We start from the raw sequence: 18886 nt of genomic DNA on the forward strand, positions 1-18886 counted from the left end.
CTACATCTACGGCCTCGACATCGGCAGCAGCGTCTACATCTACGGCGGCTTCCGCAGACAAACGTGGCCGTCCACGCAAATACGCCACAGCCTCCTTAAGCGTCATCCTATAGGTGTCTTTCCAGACGTCCTAGAGGTCGTGCTAAACATAGTTTGTCACGTCGTCATCCTTGACGTCGTCCTAGACGTCACCCTTGAGGTTGTCCGAAAGATCGTCCTCAGCGTTGTCGTAGACGCCGTCCTTGACATCGTCCTCGACATTGTCCTAGAGGTCGTCCTAGACGCCATACTTGGCATTAATCTCTAGGACGACGTCCTCGACGTTGTTTTCTACGTTGTCTTATACTTTAATACATGTAGAAACATTACTCGAAAACTTTTCTCTTTACACTACACGTAAGCAGTCTTGAGTGTCCTCCTGTAACTTTTCTTTTCAGATCTTGTCCCAAACATTTACTTGTTCAGCTATGCGTGTCCACTTCAAGTGCCGAAATGCAGCGTACCCCGCAACAAGTGTAGAACGTTTCCACGTCCCTGACGACAAGGTCGATTGGTCCGTGGACTGGCCAGACTACAGGCCTCCGTCTTTCAGCATACTCGGCCTTAAGTCCAAGCCTTGGGCAGACCCAGAGCTGAGGTAAAACACCACTTGCAGAAACCTTTGATCTACTTCACTAAACATTTGCTTGCGGTGTGTGCGAACTACAGGGGGCAGTTCTTTAGGTATCGTCATCATCGTTTGTGACGTCACGGATAGGACAGACTGGGACAGACTGTGCAGATCCTGGATCCCTCGGCTCGCTGGCTCGCTTGATGCGCTGTTGGGGTAATGCGCAGCAAGGCGTTTCACGCATTCTGTTAATTTGGTGAAGTGATATCTGTAGTAGGACATTTTACCAAAGTTTGAAGCCGCACGTGGCACGTGTAGTCTTGCCAACAAACACTTCTGGTGCTGAAGTGTCTGTGCGCTCGAATGCTGGTGTGTTGTTCTCTACCCAGTACAAAAAGCTGGATGACAAAAATAGAATGTCCGGCGCTTTATTCCACTGCAACATCTACTTAGGCGAATAGGGTGTATTTTTTATTATGACTCGGACAAAATAAAACTAAGAAAAGAATGTCTCATCAAAATAAAAATAAGGAAGCGAATTCGAGAACTTCTCGCATGTGGTAAACACTTCAGTGAAAGCGACTCCGTGTATCCTGTTGCGTCCAATGTGTTCTATGAGTGCTGGTCTCTTATTAGTTCCAAGTTTATTCCTTTTTTAATTTTTGTAAACCAGTAAACAAACATTTCCTTAAAATAACTGGCGGGAAGAAGTGGTGGCTGGCTTCCGGAGTCATTACAACTAAATCCTTGCTTATTCACCTGGTCGACGCGAAACGCGCGAGACACTCTCGCGATCAAAGTCTTGAGTCTAGTTAGTCGGTGACACTTCAGCGTCCCAAAAAATGAGGAATAAGCCTGCCATGAATTATTACCGTTTGTATGTTTAATTTTTGCGCACCCCATTGTGCAAAATGTGTGATGCGCTTCTCAGCGAGCAATTTTAAATTTGTAAACAATTCTTAGTAAAAATAGGGTGGAACAAATTAATCAATCGCCTGAATTTTCCGGACTATGGCCAACAATTTAAGAATTGATGGAAGTGTCTGCTTTTCTTTCGAGCAGAAGTTGAGATGTTACAATCTCCTTTGTCACATATTCGATTTGGGAGGAGAAAGGTGTCAGTTGCTGATGAGAGTCCCACTTGGGTAGAAGCATTGGTACCGGCAAGCTCAATTTGTAGCTAAAACAAGTGTGCAGCATTTCGCAACACAACTATGCTCGCGTGCACAGCTAAGAAGACTGCACATAATTCACTCTGGTGAATGCAAAACCTTTTTCTACAGCAGCCTTTACACATACCAAAAAAAGAAGAATCAGAGGGCTGGGAATAGCCGAACGTACGCTGTGCAAGCTGTAATGTGAAGCTCCGGGCTTGTTTTTGAACATTCTTTTAGTTTTCCTAGTACGAAAAACAACTTTGAGACGCTGTTATTTATTTGAAAGATCAGTCGCAAAAATATTATATGCGTTTCTATAATAATTAAACCGTTCTTAATCGGCACAGATGCGAACTAACATAGGCACTTTGTGCTTTGACGTAGCGTGTCGTCTGCTCTCATCCTACCAGCTACGTCACAGGAGAGCGCCCGCGAGGTGGCACCACCAAAACATCTCGTCACCAACATAGGCAGTCAAAACTCTGCAAGAAAAAAAGAAAAAAAAGAAGAGGACGTTTTAATACACAAACTATTCATGGCTTGCACTGACGTCACAACAGCTCCCATTGTGATGACCTTGTCAATGAGCGTGAGCATATGTGCCTTCACCCAATTCGTTTCTTTTTTCGGCAAGAACAAGCAGGAATGAGCACCAGCACGGTGCAATGACATCACGTCTGTAGCTGCTCTGCTTCTAGTGCAACCTTTCTGCCTTTGGTAACACTTCGTCGTACACGCAGCCAAAGCTTGGTGCAAGTAAACACTGCATGCTGAAGACAGTGCTTTTTCTGCATTCCTAGCCTGTTACTGACTATAGCGTGCATATATGGGTAGGTCAGTAAAACTTCAGTGTAAAATTTCACCGGAAATGTACAATTTAAAGGTAGAAAATAAAAAAAAAATAAAACTTTGTTGGGCACTTAATTTAAATGTGCACAAATGTGAAACATAAGCAGAGTATTGTGAGCAGTTATGTATCATGAACAGCATCCAAGACCAAGCAAAGTACAAAGAAAAGAATGAGCACATACCATTGAGCAGAACAAAACTTGTAGCAGCTCATGACATTGTTTCTATACTGTCAAGACCGGTTATAACGAAGTCGGTTATAATGAAATAGCGGCTACAGCGAAGCGATCACGATTTCTCATTCCCTGTTGCACTTCGTTACAACCGAAGTCGGTTATAACGAAATAACGGATATAATAAAGTGATTTCCGATTCCCGTTAACTTCATTATAACTGGTCTTGACTGTACATCGTTCATTCCTAAACTGAGACTGCGATAGAAGCCACGTTTTCATTGGATGAGTCGTACGCCTCTCTTTCGACACGTGATCAGGCTCGCGCCCTTAGTCACGCGCAAGTCTGGGTCGGTTAATGAAAGGGAGGTGGCTGATCGCAGCTTTCGCCACAGTCTCAGCTTAGGGGTGAATGGAGTATAGCCATTACATAAACGTCTAGACGTACAGGCAGCACTATATGGCTACATACACCATACAAATAAGCCCCGTTGCATTTTTATCCCCCATTCAACTTATTCAAACTTATACTCGGGATACAAAGCCAGCATACGCCAAGAAGCACTTTCCATAACCCAAGAAAAAATGAAGGCGAAATCGCTGCTGTGGCTACGCTGATTCTCGACGAAGTGCGCTAGCATTTAGTGCCGCGGTTCCGACTCGGCGAAAGACGGGAATTCCAACCTCGCGACGGTTCGCATACTGTTGTCTTCGTAGAGCCAGTCTGTTCTCCCGGGCGTAGGTGGTTTTGGACACAGCCACCCTCGATCGCCACCTATGGTCCACATACTGTTGTCTTCGAAATGCCCGTCTTTCCTCTTGGGTGTTGGCGGTTTCATGCAAACGGCGTCATCGCTGTGTCTTGGTTTTACATTATTGCGCATATTGTGCATGCTGAGGAAACAAAACCATGTGCCTGCGCCGCATCATAAGAAGAGTGCGCGTCAACAGCGGCGTGTCATCGGAAGTGTATGAGAAGACCCTTTTCTTCCTACGTAAGAGGGAAAGTGGATGCAACGAGCGAACAAATGGAGCGATAGAGCAATTCATTATAGATGACTGGGAATTTGTATGGCAGCACTTTTACCTCCGAGCCATCGAGGCAGCTTTTGAACACCCATAAAAGTTCCAGGTCGAGCAAGCTCTTCCCAGACACGTACACATTACTGAAATAAAGTAACTTTCGTTTGTTACTCGAAAAGTTAAAAAGGAACACATTACCTCTGTTTAAAAGTAATGCATTATTTTCTCGTTACTCCGAATCTGTCGTGTTTATGAAAAAGTAACCACTTCCAATATTTGTCGTTGTTAATAATATTGTGCGTTTTAACACGTTCATTCATGGATATCTGGCTATGCCAATATACCACCTGCTCATATTTTTATGGTCTATCTAGCATTTTCTCATCTTGCAAATTGCACGCGCGAGAACTACTGGGTGTATCAAGGAGTGGCCAGGCTCTTTAAATCGACCGCAAAATTTGGTTTCTTAACCCATCGCGTTCCGATTTTGTACAGCGTTGGCCATAGGTGGTGCCTTTTTTCTATAAAATTCGCAAAGAGCGAGCTCACCTGTGGAAAAAGTAAAAAAAGAAAAAGGCTTAACTCCTATGGAAACGCAGCGAAGCCACCGCTCTTCAAACCATAGGTCGCCCCATGGTTTGAAGACCGGTGGCTTCGCTGTGTTTCCATAGGAGTTAAGCCTTTTTTTTTTTTTTACTTTTTCCTCAGGTAAGTTTGCTCTTTGCGAATTTTATAGAAAAAAGGCTCCATCTGTGGCCAACGCTGTACAAAATCAGAACGTGATACGTTAAGAAACCGAATTTAGCGGTCGATTTAAAGAGCCTGGCCACTCCTTGATACACCCAGTAGATTGGGTGCTTGTGTTGTACACGTTCCCCTCTAAGAGTAATTGAAATTTTGTTGCTCCTTACTTTGTCAAAAGATCAACGAAAAATATGTTCCTCAGTCCTTCTCTTAAAAGATAACTAGGTTGTTACTTTTTATACAATAAAAGTAAAAAGTAACTACAATGAGATGTCACTTGTACTGCTTTACATACAAGTCTTGTCCTTCTGTTTTGACAGTGCAAAGCATTCGTCTTCTGGTTTTGGAAGAGCTCTTGGTGTTTTGTGGAAATCGTACCGTTGTTAGGTGTTTGCTTCGTTCTGTTCAGCGACCCTGCATTCCGGCCTGCCTGGAACAGCCTGGACGGGAAGGTGGACCGGAGGAGCCACGAAGGAGCGTACACGCTGGCAGAGGGCGCACCCCAAAATCCCCACGGGAGGACTGGGCTTCTGGGCAGGGGCCGGCTGGGACGCTGGGGACCCAATCATGCAGCAGACCCTGTGGTCACCAGGTGATGCCCTCCGACGGTCTGCAGACTACCGCAGGATAGATTGATGGTGGCCATTCCATGTTGTGCTAAGTGTTACATGCAGGGCACAAAATTATCCAAACACCATGGGGCATCCTGCAGGCGTAGCTACACGTGTCGCATCTGCTAACATGTGCAACATAACTTTTCTAAGGTAACACTCGTCATCACCTTATTGTAGCACTTCAAATCTTTCAGCTAGATAACGTGAATCTGTGCAGCATACAGTTATATCTCGGTAATATGGAGCCCACTAACATGAATACCTTTTATAAAGACACCATTTTTGGGGAGAGGCTGGAAAAATACAGGCACTTTTGTCTCATTATTTGGACAACTTACATCGTGGACTATTTTTTGCAGGAACAAAGGTTTCCATATTAACGAGACATCACGGTGTATAGCATACATTCCTACCATTCTCGCAAGTGCTTGGGTGATATGGCAAATCATCTATTCGGAAGGATCAATTTGTAACCGGTACTTATCTGTATAGCTTTTGAAAGATTGCTCTACTTTGATGGCTTGCTTAGCACTGAGGCTATGATCAGCAGTTATTGGCTATACATAAATTTGCTGGTCATTCTATACTATTGCATTGGATGAGATAGTGTTAAATTTGTTATTTATGAGGCTGAAGCTTATTCTTTTCAGTCTCCACATTTGGGGAGGCTGAAGAAAGTCTTCATTATGCTGAAGAACTTCGTAATCTGCCCTTACATCTGTTGATGGTGATCAGGGTTGGGCAGAAATACTCAAAAATGTATTTGGAAATACAAATACTGGGATACATTAAAATAATAGCTAAAATACTGATACTGAAATACATCTGTAAAAGTGTATCGCAATACGTATCGGAAATACATTTTAAATAGAGGCAAAAAAGTATTTGGAAATACAAATACTGGAATACATTTTATGGAGAGCAGAAATACAAATACGTAAATACTGATTGATACTGCAATACATTTTTCACATTTGTTTGAGATGCCCAATGATATGAAGCTTGAAGTTGGAAGCTTTTGATCCTGGAATTACTTTCCTGTAGGCTTGGCACTTTGCCTTGAAGGTAGTGATTTTGGATGACGAGGAGTCTTCAATGGGCTCAAAAAAAAAAAAAACGTTCCATCAAGGACGGATTGCGGTCCCTTCCCTGACATCCTGTCTGTCTGACAAAGGATGCGAAAAGACTTCGACTTCTAAATAAATTTTATGTCATCCTAAATCGCATCAAAACGTCACCACACCCCTGTCTGATAAGGACGCCCCTGTCAACATTTATCACATGACGTGACTGTGGAATGAACTGGTATTCTTTATCTGTAGGTGTTGCCTTGAACATGAAACTTTACTGCGCTGCTGTATGAAAGGACAATACATACTTTCGTTGTAGCTTACCTCATTGAAGATCATGCAGGCAGTGTCATTTGGAATTTTCGAGAATAGTGGACCACCTGAAGCATCCTGGAACACATGTCTTATCTTCTGTTACGGTTGAAAAAAACTATATGGTGGCATCCCTGTTGTGAAGGCCCTTTCTGCCGACCCTCCGCCACCGACGCATGAATTGCAGTCCTCAAGTTTCGCCTTGCATACTCCAAATAGAGACCTCGTGGATTGCGACCTGATATTGCCAGTACAGGTGCGAGCTCTCCGAGAAACAGCGCGCTCGAGACGAGTCACAGCGCAGGTGTACGAACTCGGGGTCGGCACAGCGAGGCCACGTCTGACCTCCTTGGGTTTTGGATCACCAGAGCAGCGGGTCCCTTTCACGTTGGCTGATGACGTACCCTTGAGCCGTGAAATATTACGGGCGCAGCCTCAGACACATTCGAATATGTGTTGAACTTTACTGCGTGAGTCAGCCTACTATGTCAGGTCAGCCGCCGCCAAGCTCGTGCTGCAACGGACTGTGACTCAGCTTTGCTGGCTGGGTGTACTGTGTACGCTAAGGCAAGAAGGACGGTTAGCTGCGGGCATTGGATACCAGCAAACAATGACTCAGGAAACCCCTACCTACGGACCTGCGGCACAAGATGCTCCGACTCCACTCCTGGGCCCTGGCACGCCACCTGGTTCGAGTCCTCGACTACGCAACACTTCTTAGAAGAGAGAACAGGACGCATAGAAAACTAGTTTTGAGAATCGGAAGGAACATTGGTCAGCATGGTAACAGTGATCCAGCATCTCCTTGACCCTGGTGCCCTCAAAAGTAAAAGACAAAAAAAAAAAAAAATGTTTTTGGATTTGGATTTTTTTTTTGGGAAGGTGGGGGGGGGGAGGGGGGAGTATTTCGCAAGAAATGTAACGAAATACATTTCACCCTGATTGTATCGCGATACAAAGGAACATTCAAAATGTATTTCTATACAGGAATACAGATACCGGTGAAAAAAATGTATCGCAATACAGAAATAGAGATACGAAATGTATTTCTGAAATACTATCGCGATACATTTGTATCGCGATACTGCCCGACCCTGATGGTGATGAACATATACTAGCATCCACTCGTGGGATGGCATGCAATAAGCAGATGTGCACCTTTGGATGCCCTTCATTGTACAACTCCGAGCTGTGGTAGTTGTGTTAGTTTGTAACGTGTTCAGAATAATGACCTTTTTGCAGGTGGAAAAGGGACGCCGACGGAAATGTGGTCGTGAATAACACCACCCAGCGGCCGGTCCTGCAGTTTGTGGCAATCGCTCGCAGGGATTCGGGAGAATGGGCCATTCCAGGGGTAACCACCTTTGTACCTGATGCCTGACTGCATTCTCAATTTCTTACCTAGGTTAGGCCTGGAAGCCGAAAAGGTGTTGTGGCTTAGCTGGTTGACAGTCACAATAGGAAATCTCGGTTTTAATTAAAATAAATAAAGAAAACGGACGAAGGTTGACACAGAAGGCTGTTACGAAGCTAGATTTTAATATGCGTAGTACTAATTTAATTGTAGACACAAAGAAGCCCGCAAGAATCAGTCCTCACATGCATCAAGGGAGAGTTCACCCCATTTCACAAGGTCTGAAACATCCTGCCATTAAGAAAAAGCTTTTTTGTTTTATCTGGGTCAGGTGTGATTTTAGTCGGTTTCTTGTGATTCTTTCTAACACTGGTTGCACTCAAGCAGTTCTTCCATAGTGAATGAAGTTGCAGAATCACTGTTTGAAAATGCCGTGACGTGCCAGCTTTGCTTCATGACGCCGATGCACCACACTACAAATGACTCGCAGAAAATTTTTGCAACTTGCGGACAGCTGGCGACAAGCCTACCAGGATTACAAAGTTCACTTCTTTTGAAGTGCAGACATAGCATTCTTATTTAAAAAGCAGCCCTATGGTTGCGTGAGTAGAATATGCATGACATGTTGCCTTGCGGCCTCATCTAATAATGAGGCCACGACTACCAGTCATAATCAGAATAGCTATCCAACAGGGATGGGCAAAATACACGCAAATATGTATCGAAATACAAATACAAAATACTTCGTCAGAAATGTAATTAATTACAAATCTAATTACATTTTCAGAAAAGCATTTAAGTACAAGATACAAATACAACCAAATGTATTTGGTCTCCTCCAAATACTTTTCCAAATACATTCCTCAAAATTTGCGTCAGCAACTTCAGGGCACCTGCAACGGGTTTCTGGGTATCTCATTTTAATTTTGCATCGCACTCTCCGGAGTTAGTGTGCGAGGCTCTAGTAACGTAATAGAAATATAATCACAAAAAACTGTAATCAGCTTGGACGTAATAGGTGAAAAAAGTACAGAGCTTCAAGCAGCTTTTTTTTTTTTGTCGATTACATTTTGGTATAGACCAACAAAGAACCGAGACGACCAAGACGCGCAGCACTAGCTAGAGCATTTTCTATTGTTGCAACTAGCACCAGTTCCGAAAATCTGGACGACCCCCGCACCTAGAATGTTCCAGGCAAAAATGTGGATGGAAATCAGGCTGGAAAGCATCACAAGTTGTCACAGGCACTTATTTAGTCAGTCTGCCTGTGAACGTCCATTTTGCCACTGTTCTTGCCCTGGACTAGCACCGTAATCACAGTCGCTAAACGCTTGTGTTTGATTGAGAGACACTGCATTCGGTGCAGAACATAGTTTTCTTCCTGCTCTGGACCCGTGTTGCGGAATGGGCACCCCCATTCCATTCCAATTCCATTCCGGGGAACTAGAGTTTTCAATAATTCAATTCCTTTCAATTCCTAGGAATGGAGACACTGAGCCAATTCCCACTCCTGGAATGGCTAAATCGTTCCATTCCATTCCTTTAATTCCTAAGCGTAAAACTTGGCTCTTGACAGCTACATTTTGTGGCCGGCATAACCAGCATAAAGCTGACATTATCAAATGCAAAGACAGCTGCAAAAAAAAAAAAGCTAAATTCCTCAAAAAAGCATTGATTTTTACTAAGCGGACGACTGGTGGCAGAAAGTGTTTATTTAAAATGTACTGCAAACATCGAGAAAGCCCCTTGATATGTCGATGCTTGTTTAAGACATCAGTCTTGCAACCACGTGGCTCGTAACAAACAGCAAAACTTAAATACACTAATTTTTTTTGGCAAACTTTTTGGCATTTGTCTTCTAGAACATACACGTACGGCCAGCGTGTTTGTTTGATAAGAACATAAAAATATCCAGTTCGTGCGTGGTGCAAAAATAAGCTATATTACTGTATTCTTTAAATACCTGCACAACAACACGGCTAGTACACCGCTGGAAGCGACCCCATGCACAGCGGCAGGAACACATCCTCTGACAAAATGCAACCTCTGCGGCGCAGCACGAGGGACCGTATGGACCATGTCACGAAACCTGTTTTAAAACGCATAAGTTCACGCTTGCTTTACGAATCTCGATATTTCCTATCATAAATTTTTTGGCTGGTTCGCCTGCCCTTTTCCACCCTTCGCATACTCATTCTCGTGTTTCCTCTTCAGATGGCGAATAAAGTTCCATGATATACGCCGACTGCACCGTGTATAGTTTCGTTGCACAACTTTCAGCGTGCAGCTTGTTTATTTTCTTGGCGACTAATGTAGAAAAATGTCTTCTACGATGCCATGACTCGATTTGTATTTATCTTGTCTTCTCGTCCGAATTGTGATGTTCCTCTTCGCGCTGATTGAGTGGCGGGTTCAGGCAGCAGACGGTACCAACCAATTCATTCTTCTACCTCGGTGTCGGTTGTTCGCGTTGTGGCGACGAGTCGGGAAGTCAGCATTGACAAAGCTCTTCACCTCAAGATACAATTAACGGGGTAATACCGCACCGTTCGAATTGACATTCCCCATGTTTCCTCAACAACACCGTCCAACTGACTTCTCACCGCCTCAAATAGGGTCCAGGACAAGGAGCACGAATGCAGACCGGACAGCCTGAGACGCGGGGAAGCCAACACCTCAGTGGCAGCTATCACCCAGCTCTCCTTCTCAGTTGCCCTCACAGCAACGGTCGCGCCTCGTCTGGCGCGGGACGATCTTTCTGCAGGTCTAGTCAGTTCGGTCACACCAAGAGCGGTGAGATAGTCTACTTCACCTTACGATGGACCTCAAAGACAGCACGAGAGCCATCGAAAATGCTTTCTGAGTGTCGCGTGACCCTGCATGCAGTCCCGCTCACGGTGCTGAATTGCCTAGGGTGACTCGTAGCGTCCGCAGCGGTCCATCGCAAGGTGAAACGAAGTACGCAGAGACTAAAGTCAGAGGAAATGAGCGGGAATCCGCTAGCTTGCTTGTAACCCCAACCCACTAAAATATATAACACAGAAAACAAGCATCGGAACAAAGACCAAGTAATAGGCGGACTTACACTACAAATGCAGTATAAAAAAACAAGCCTCGGAGCAAAGTGCAAGAGGAGAAGAGGGAAGTGAATCTCGCTTTGTTTTAATTCTGAAGCAAACTCACATTTCGCACTTCAAAGGAGTGCGCACGAATGAACGTGGAAGGCAGCAGGGTTGGCTGCCTGCTAAACAACGCACCTCGAACTATAAGAAAACAATACCTGATCATCTTTAGACGGCGCCTGAGTCAACGAGTTATCAGAGCTCTGCGAGTTAGGAGTCGCTTCCGCTCCCAGATATGTCTGTGCACGCGCGTGCATTCTACAAACCGTCGCAACAACAAAAAAAAGCATGACAAGAAGGACGATGAGGAGTTGTGCATGGTGGTTGCTTTCTTTGCCGCTCCCTTTTCTTTTGCTTTGTGCTTGGTTTCTTGTTTCGCTCTCGTGTAACGCCATCGAAGCCCGACGCCTGCGCATCCGTGAAAGGCGCCATGTTACCCCCCTTTCCCCCTTTGCTCTTTGCTTTGACGTTTGTTTTTTGTATTGCATTTTTTTGGCGTATAAGTCCATTAGGGCTCAACGCGGGCTAGCTGTTTCCCGCTCATTTTATTTCTGAGCAACTGACTTGCTGACTGGCTCGGTTTAGCTGACCGTAAACACTAAAAAAAAGAAAAAGAAAAGAAGAATTGTGTTTATTTTATTCCCATTCCATTCCGGGCAAAAGGCACCTAATTCCATTCCCATTCCATTCCCCTCAACGTTGCCGCCATTCCATTCCCATTCCATTCCGGGGTCGTGAAAATGCGGAATGATTCCGGAATCATTCCAACTCCGGAGTGGCAACTCCGCAACACTGCTCTGGACACGTCTTAGGATGAGCAAAATGAGTCATGACAATAAATTTGAGGGATGTATTTTCGCCCACAAAATTGTATTTCATTACAATTTTATTTGAAATACCCATGATTTAGTATTTAAATGCACACGTCAAATACATTACCCAATTTGTAATTAAATACAAATGCAAAATACACAAAGTATTTGAAATACGTATTTCAAATACTTGTATTTGAAATACTGCCCATCCCTGCTATCCAACAATTGAATTAGACATGCAAATGACTGCGGTAATGCTTTGCCATGTTTTCGAGTTCTGTGGAAAATTCTGCATCCTGTCTTTTATACCTAGGGCATGGTTGACCCGGGTGAGCTCGTGACTGCCACTCTGAAGCGGGAGTTCTGTGAAGAGGCCATGAACAGCCTGGCTCGGGACGGAGAAGACCGGTGCAAGCTAGAGGACTCCATGGGGGAGTTTTTCAGTAGGGGCACTGGTGTAAGTGGTCTGCCAGCTTCCTTTGTGTTGCTGGTGCCAATTGAGCTTGGAAGTTGCCAGTGTCTCTTCGCACTCTTCGCAGTGTGTCTAATAACCTGGAAAACCTGTAATTGTCAGGAATTTCAAAGCACCTGGAAAAGTTGGGGAATGGTCAGAGAAATTGTCAAAAAGTCTGCTAAGTCAGGGAAAGTGACAGATGAGAGTGGTGTGGTGATGCACAGCGTAGCACAAGGATGTGACGTGCAGTGACATGGGTGGTGGTGAAATTGTCCATATTTTAATATGTTGTGTTGGAGGTATTGTTTCCCGAAACATCACTAAACAACTCAAGCCAGCCCCGCCCCCCCCCCCCCCCCCCCGATTAACCTAACTTAATAGGAACAGCCTCTAACTCTATCCTCTGCAAGCACGACAGACCTACACTAGCTTCAAACTTGTAAGGCCATTCATGTGTGCGATGTGTGCTTGTTTTTGTGTTAAGTTTTTTGCGGCTGTATTTTTTAAATGAAAAAAATGTATGAATGATGATGCCACTGTCAAAGTGTTTTCTCAATCCAGGCATTGGCAACATGGATTAGTTTTCAGATTCTCCTTTTGTAATGGTCGGGGAATTTGATCGAAATAGTTAAGGAGAGCCTGGAAAAGTCAGGGAATTTGAAAGTAATTTGGGCAGACACCCTGCTTCAAGCATTTTGGAGCATTTGTATGTTGTCAACCAAATTGTGCTGGTCTACTGAAAGAGCTGCTGAAGACTCATTGTCATAGACCTTTGACATATAATTTGTGCAGCTCAGATTAGTTCCCATCCGGAGCCTATTGCTGAAGAGGGCGAAAATGTAGTTCTTCTGACTTTGTAAACCTCAGCTGGGCTTTGAAGTGGAGTGTTTGCCAAGGTTTACTGTTTTCACTTTCCGGTGACTGTAGGATGTGGCTTCGCTGAGGCAAAGCGTCCCTTCCATCCACCATTTCTGTAAGCCGACGAATCCAAAAGCAAAGCTGTTCTAACTGTTCCAGCATCTACAGCGAATTCAAGTTGTGACACTGGTTATAAAATGATGCCGCAAGTGAAGAAAAGACAGACTTTTAATTCGAAGATGAAGCGAGGGGGGTTTCATGCAGGCAAAACAGCTTGCTGCATTGGAATGCAGTGTTACAGAGATCCTTATGCATTCGGAGTGTCTCTTCTTTTATCCTGCATAATGGTATGACTTTGGGAAGTGAGCACACACAGTGTCGTGGTATGTTCAGCTGGTCGATTTCCAGCCTCTTGGAGTGCTGTGAAAGGGCGATTCCCGTTCGGCTTTTCAAAGTCGGGCACTGAGTATATTCAACTGGTTCTTAATTTTGATAGCGCTCTCAGATTTTCGGATCGCGCCGTCCCCAGCTGACTCGTAGTGCTGCGAGGCGCTCCGACTTAGAAGTGAAAGCGGTGCGAGCATGTGCTGGAGGACCAGTCGCCTGACTCCAGCCATTTCCGCTGTTGAGTTGAAAGAGAATGAAGCCGATACGGCCAAGAGGCTTAGCATCAGACACCGCCACGTTTGGATACCACATCGATCCCGCTGTGCTGTGCAGCGAGTACAGGAGGTGTTCAGCGCTTGATGGGAGATCGCAGCGAAAGCCAGCGTTCACATTGATGGCAGCCATTTCTTTTTCGAAGCATGTGGACATGTGGTGGGGGTGCCGGATGGATGAAATATATCGGCTGAACCCTTTGTATTGGGCAGTAGCTTGCGCCACGGCAGTGGAGCGGTTGCAGAAGTTGCCTTCGGTGTTGTGTTCAGTGTCGGCACTCAGGCCGCTTGGAAGCCTAGCATTCGGCTGGTGCGCCGTACCCCTAGTTTTGGATTTGGAAGCGCTCTCGAACCTCATAGATCCAATTCGGAGCACTGGAGCGCTGGAAAACGACCAGCCGAATATACCATCGGTAATGGCCCGGTTGGAACATTGAGATACTATATGCAATATATCCCCGATGAGTTCCACATTTTTCTTTTTCGCCGCACTCAGCGTGCCAGCTGGGCAGAGAAACGCAAACAAAAAAGCTGTCCACTGCGGCGGTCTCTACGGGTAGTTGGCTCGAAAACCCCTGATTTGCATTCGAAACATAAGCTAGACGGCTCCAGTCGCCTGTATGCGTACATCCATCCACCGCGAATACCGACGCTTGCTCAATGCCGGTCTTTGCATGCACTAGGTGTACAAGGGGTACGTGGACGACCCCCGCAACACGGACAACGCGTGGATGGAGACTGTGGCGTACAACTTCCACGATGATGCCGGCAACACAGTGGGGAAGTTCTCCCTGGAGGCAGGGGACGACGCTGCTAAGGTCAGGTGGACCGACGTTGGCAAGGAGCTGCGCCTGTACGCAAGCCACTCTGATCTGCTACAAAAGGTGGCCGACTGCCTCGGCGCACACTGGTGACGACGGATCAGATTGCCGGGTGCGACGTATACAACATTGTTGCGTCATGTTTTATACCCGACGTCAACATTTTTGTGCGCCATTCTGGAGGCTGGCTTAGTTTCCACAGTGCCGTGTACGAGACTGTTTTGCATCTTATTTGCACACACACTTGCTACAAGAGGCTGCCAAAGAAAGCCTCGTGCAAGTAGTTTCGACAGCGTTGTAGTAACTTCACATCTAAAAGTTGATGCCGAGTCTGGAGCCAGATGGCTTTGAGTGGGACAGTTAGCAACTGAGCTAAATGCCATAACCACAATTTTGTTTGAGCCTGCGTGCATGAGTGAGGAATTGCATTATAGTTGCATGAAGGAACAAAAACAGTACTTGTAAATGTTTTCTTTTAATTTGGAATAAAGGGGAGGAAAGCTCTCTTCTATTCTTTGTTTCATTTCTTTTCAGAAAAAGGTGTTTTTCCCGAAGTCTGTGAAATTGAGCTTTAATACCATAGCATGTTCTGCAGTTCATGTTAATCCGTAGATGGGTTTGTACACAAGGCAGGGACAAGTGTCATGTGGCAGGAAATCTGGCAGAATGTGCTCAATGTCGTTTCATTCACCAATGTTTTCGCATTCACTCCTACCACGAAATGTTGGCAGATTCCACATTGCCAACATTAGAACCAAAAATATTGTTGAAAATGTTAACTTGCAATTTATCATTTCACTCACTTTGTGCCCTCCATCCATATCATTTCATCCTCTGCAATAATAGATGTTTATTTTCATGTGCTACGAGCATTTATGCTTTCATAATGCTTGCATGTAATGTTATTGCAAGCCTTTAGTGTTGCGTGAATATTTGGATTTTTGAATACAGTGCAACCCAGTTATAACGATAAGAAAACCCAAAATTTCGATCGTTATAACCGATTACCTTTGTATCTGGACTAGAAACTCATCATTTTTTGTCTAGAAACTCTAGAAACCAATCGTTATAAGTAGTACATCGTTTGTTATAAGTGAATTGCACTGTAGTACTAGTATTTTCAAATAATATGCCATTCGATGTTCGCTTCGAGATGAGCTGTAATATTCAGATTTTTATAAGTGTTGACTGTGACAGGTTATCCCTGTTGAGTGTGGTTCTCGCCGAGCATCAGTGTCCTGCGGAGAAGCAACACCCGCGGAGCTCACTTCCGCGGGTGAGACTTCTCCGCAGCGCACCATTGCTTGGTTAGGAGCGAACTCAACAAGGCTAACCCGGTTACAAATAATATTGCAGCCACGTGCTTAGGAGGAAAGTTGGTTTCCAAAGCAGGATAATGCATGTGTGCGCCTGGTCTATTTAAACATTTTTTTCAAACTTTGTAAATGTATATTGTGAGGACAAGGCGGGCTCATCCAGGGACGGATTTATTGAGCACCTGCTCACGGGAAAGTATAAGAACAGCGGATAAGAAGTAGTGGTTATAAAATAATTGAGGACGATAGTGATGATGACCATTTGAAGATGAAGTGGATGTTGTCTATGAGCTCCCTCACAATATCTACATTGTAGTAAAATTTTCAAAGTTGAACTGGCATGCATGGGCATATGCTAAGCAGAGATGCCCCGACAACTTGTGCTAATCGTACATATTTGTATACAGCAAGAATATTTATAAGTCCCCTTGATCAAGTATGCCTGAGCGACTTTATGGGTTTAATTTTATGTCAAATGCATCATTTACTTGCCATCTCAATTTAGGCACTGGACTTTTAGAGGCCACAGTCAATAAACATAGGTAGATTAAAATTAACTTGGAAATGGACAAGTGGAAGCTTGTCAACAACCTTCACAAGTTAAGGTCTGTTCTCGTTTAAGCATGTTGCAGTAGTGGAAGGCTCAGAGAAACTAGTTGATACTTGGTACCACAGCTGTTATCTTTGTGCTTAATCCATGTCAGAAGATCGAAAGGACTTACGCAAGTCGGGCATTACTTGGAATGTTGTCACGCCGTGCGATTCCGCCGCCACTGACGTCATTGTTGTTGAAATCAGGCGTCCAATAAGTTCTCCAGGGGACGATCTTTCTCCATAATCACGTTTAAAACTTCTCGTACTTTGACAACTTTGATCGGCGGCTTCGGCCGAGCTGGTCGCGTTTGGAAGCTTGTCCTTGTCCGGCCTCGACTAGGCTTAGTCAAGCAACATGAAGCTCAGTTCTTTTGGGGCAGTCGTAGATCCAGATCCCACTTTTCAGATTTTATCTTTGTACTTAATCCGTGTCGGAAAATCGAAAGGTCTTACTCACATTGGTAAAAGAAAATCAAATGAACTTTTCATTCTTAGTACGGTTAAGGTGGTCACACAAGCCTAGGTTCCCTTTGCGGCCGGGGCATGGTGCGTGTGAATCTGCCGAGCTCGTAAGGCTGTATGGCGACCACAAACGGAACCTAAGCCTGTGTGGTCATCCCAACTGTACTAAGAATTAAACATTCATTTTATTTTCTTTTACCAGTGTGAGTAAGCCCTTCCGATCTTCCGAAATGGATTAAGTACAAAGATAACACAATACTTGACCCCTAAAGCCTTTGATTCCATCGATCATGATATTTTACTTGCCAAATTACCATTTTTTGGAATAAGAGGCGTAGCACTCGATCTCATAAAATCATACTTAGAAAATAGGAATCAATACGTGTCTTTTCTGAATTTTCATTCGGACAGGCTTTCTATCAAATCGGGTGTTCCTCAGGGTAGCATTTTAGGCCCATTGCTATTTATACTATACATAAACGACATTGTGCATGTGGCCAAAAGCGATGATGTAAAGCTGATAATTTACGCTGATGATACAAGTATTTTTTTCTCCCATAACAATCTTTCTACTTCTATTGCTACAGTGCACGAAGTGCTAAAAAAAATCGCCGCCTGGACGCTTAACAACAAACTAAAATTAAACTGTAAAAAGACCAAAGCTATTTTGTTTAGGCCCAAAAATAGGAAAATAAATAACCTACCTCATCTTACAATAAACAATGAAGAAATTGAGTTTGTGGATTGTATTAAAACTTTGGGTGTGTTGTTTTCTTATGATATGAGCTGGAATGCACACATAGACTACATGCAAGCAAAAATATCTAAAAATGTAGGCCTGCTTACAAGATTTAAAAGTTTACTTCCTACTCGAATTAAATTAACTATATATAATACATTAATTTCTTCTCACTTAAATTACTGTAACCTGATATGGGGCACCACAACAAAAAGTAATCTGAATAAGTTGCATCTATTACAAAAGAAGGCCGTACGTGCAATTTCAGGAACTCCATTTCTTCATCCAACTAAATCACTATTTAAATCCCTAAATGTCAAAACCGTTGAGCAAATGTATCCTTACAAGCTTCTGTCAACGTATCGCAGGGCTCTTCAACACAATAATGTTCATTTTATTAAACTAGTCAACCTAAAACATCGCGTCATCCTACGCAACCTAAGACAAAATGAACCCTGGATGATTCGCCCAACGCGTACAAATTACCTAAATCAGACGCTCCATTTCAGATTGTCCACCATGTTAAATAGTTTGTACAGAAAAGGTCGCCATTTTGAATCACTATCACATAGGGAATTAAAAGAACTTACTTTTCTAGGCGATTTTTGAATACTGCTGATATTTTTCGTTATGAACTGGATGTATTATTTCATGTACGATTGTATCATTGCTTTAATTATTCGAGTTCTTCTTTCACTGGCCTGTGTGTTTTACGTCTATATGTTTTCAACAAATTTAGTATTGTATAAATCAAGTTTCTGCATTGGTGTGTACTAGTCTCTGTACACTGTGTAGTTGTATACTAAATTTTAGTCGTTAAATTGTTTGAAGCTGTCGCAAACTGTACGGGGGCTGGGACCCTTGTCAAGCTGCTCTTTAGCAGCTTTTTGCCCCAGTCCCTGTTGTCATGTCAAATGTGACAACGAATAAATTTGATTTGATTTGATTTGATTTGAAACCACTATTTTTGCTTCTAACTCAAGATCCACTAGTTGCACATGCCTATTAAAATGTGAAAAAAAACCTGAAAATCATTACCATAAAAGTCTTTTTCTAGATACAGCAGTACAAGCAACAAGTGGTAGTAGTGTGTGCACAGTTGCAAGATTCACCACTTGTAAAAGTGCTCCATTGTGCCAA

General features: G+C 43.9%; 1 protein-coding gene across 1 annotated transcript; it reads left to right on the forward strand.

Annotated features, from left to right (window-relative positions):
* Positions 1-437: 437 nt before the first annotated feature.
* LOC8036607 (ADP-ribose pyrophosphatase, mitochondrial) lies at positions 438-14837 on the forward strand. The gene is made up of 5 exons (XM_040214592.3): positions 438-637; positions 4966-5148; positions 7795-7906; positions 12157-12298; positions 14496-14837. Exons 1-5 carry the CDS (start codon positions 468-470, stop codon positions 14726-14728), a joined length of 840 nt encoding a protein of 279 aa, XP_040070526.1. The 5' UTR covers positions 438-467; the 3' UTR covers positions 14729-14837.
* Positions 14838-18886: the final 4049 nt, after the last annotated feature.

The sequence above is a fragment of the Ixodes scapularis genome, unplaced genomic scaffold (genome assembly GCF_016920785.2).
Source record: "Ixodes scapularis isolate PalLabHiFi unplaced genomic scaffold, ASM1692078v2 PGA_scaffold5__190_contigs__length_132052651, whole genome shotgun sequence".
Classification (NCBI taxonomy): domain Eukaryota; kingdom Metazoa; phylum Arthropoda; class Arachnida; order Ixodida; family Ixodidae; genus Ixodes; species Ixodes scapularis.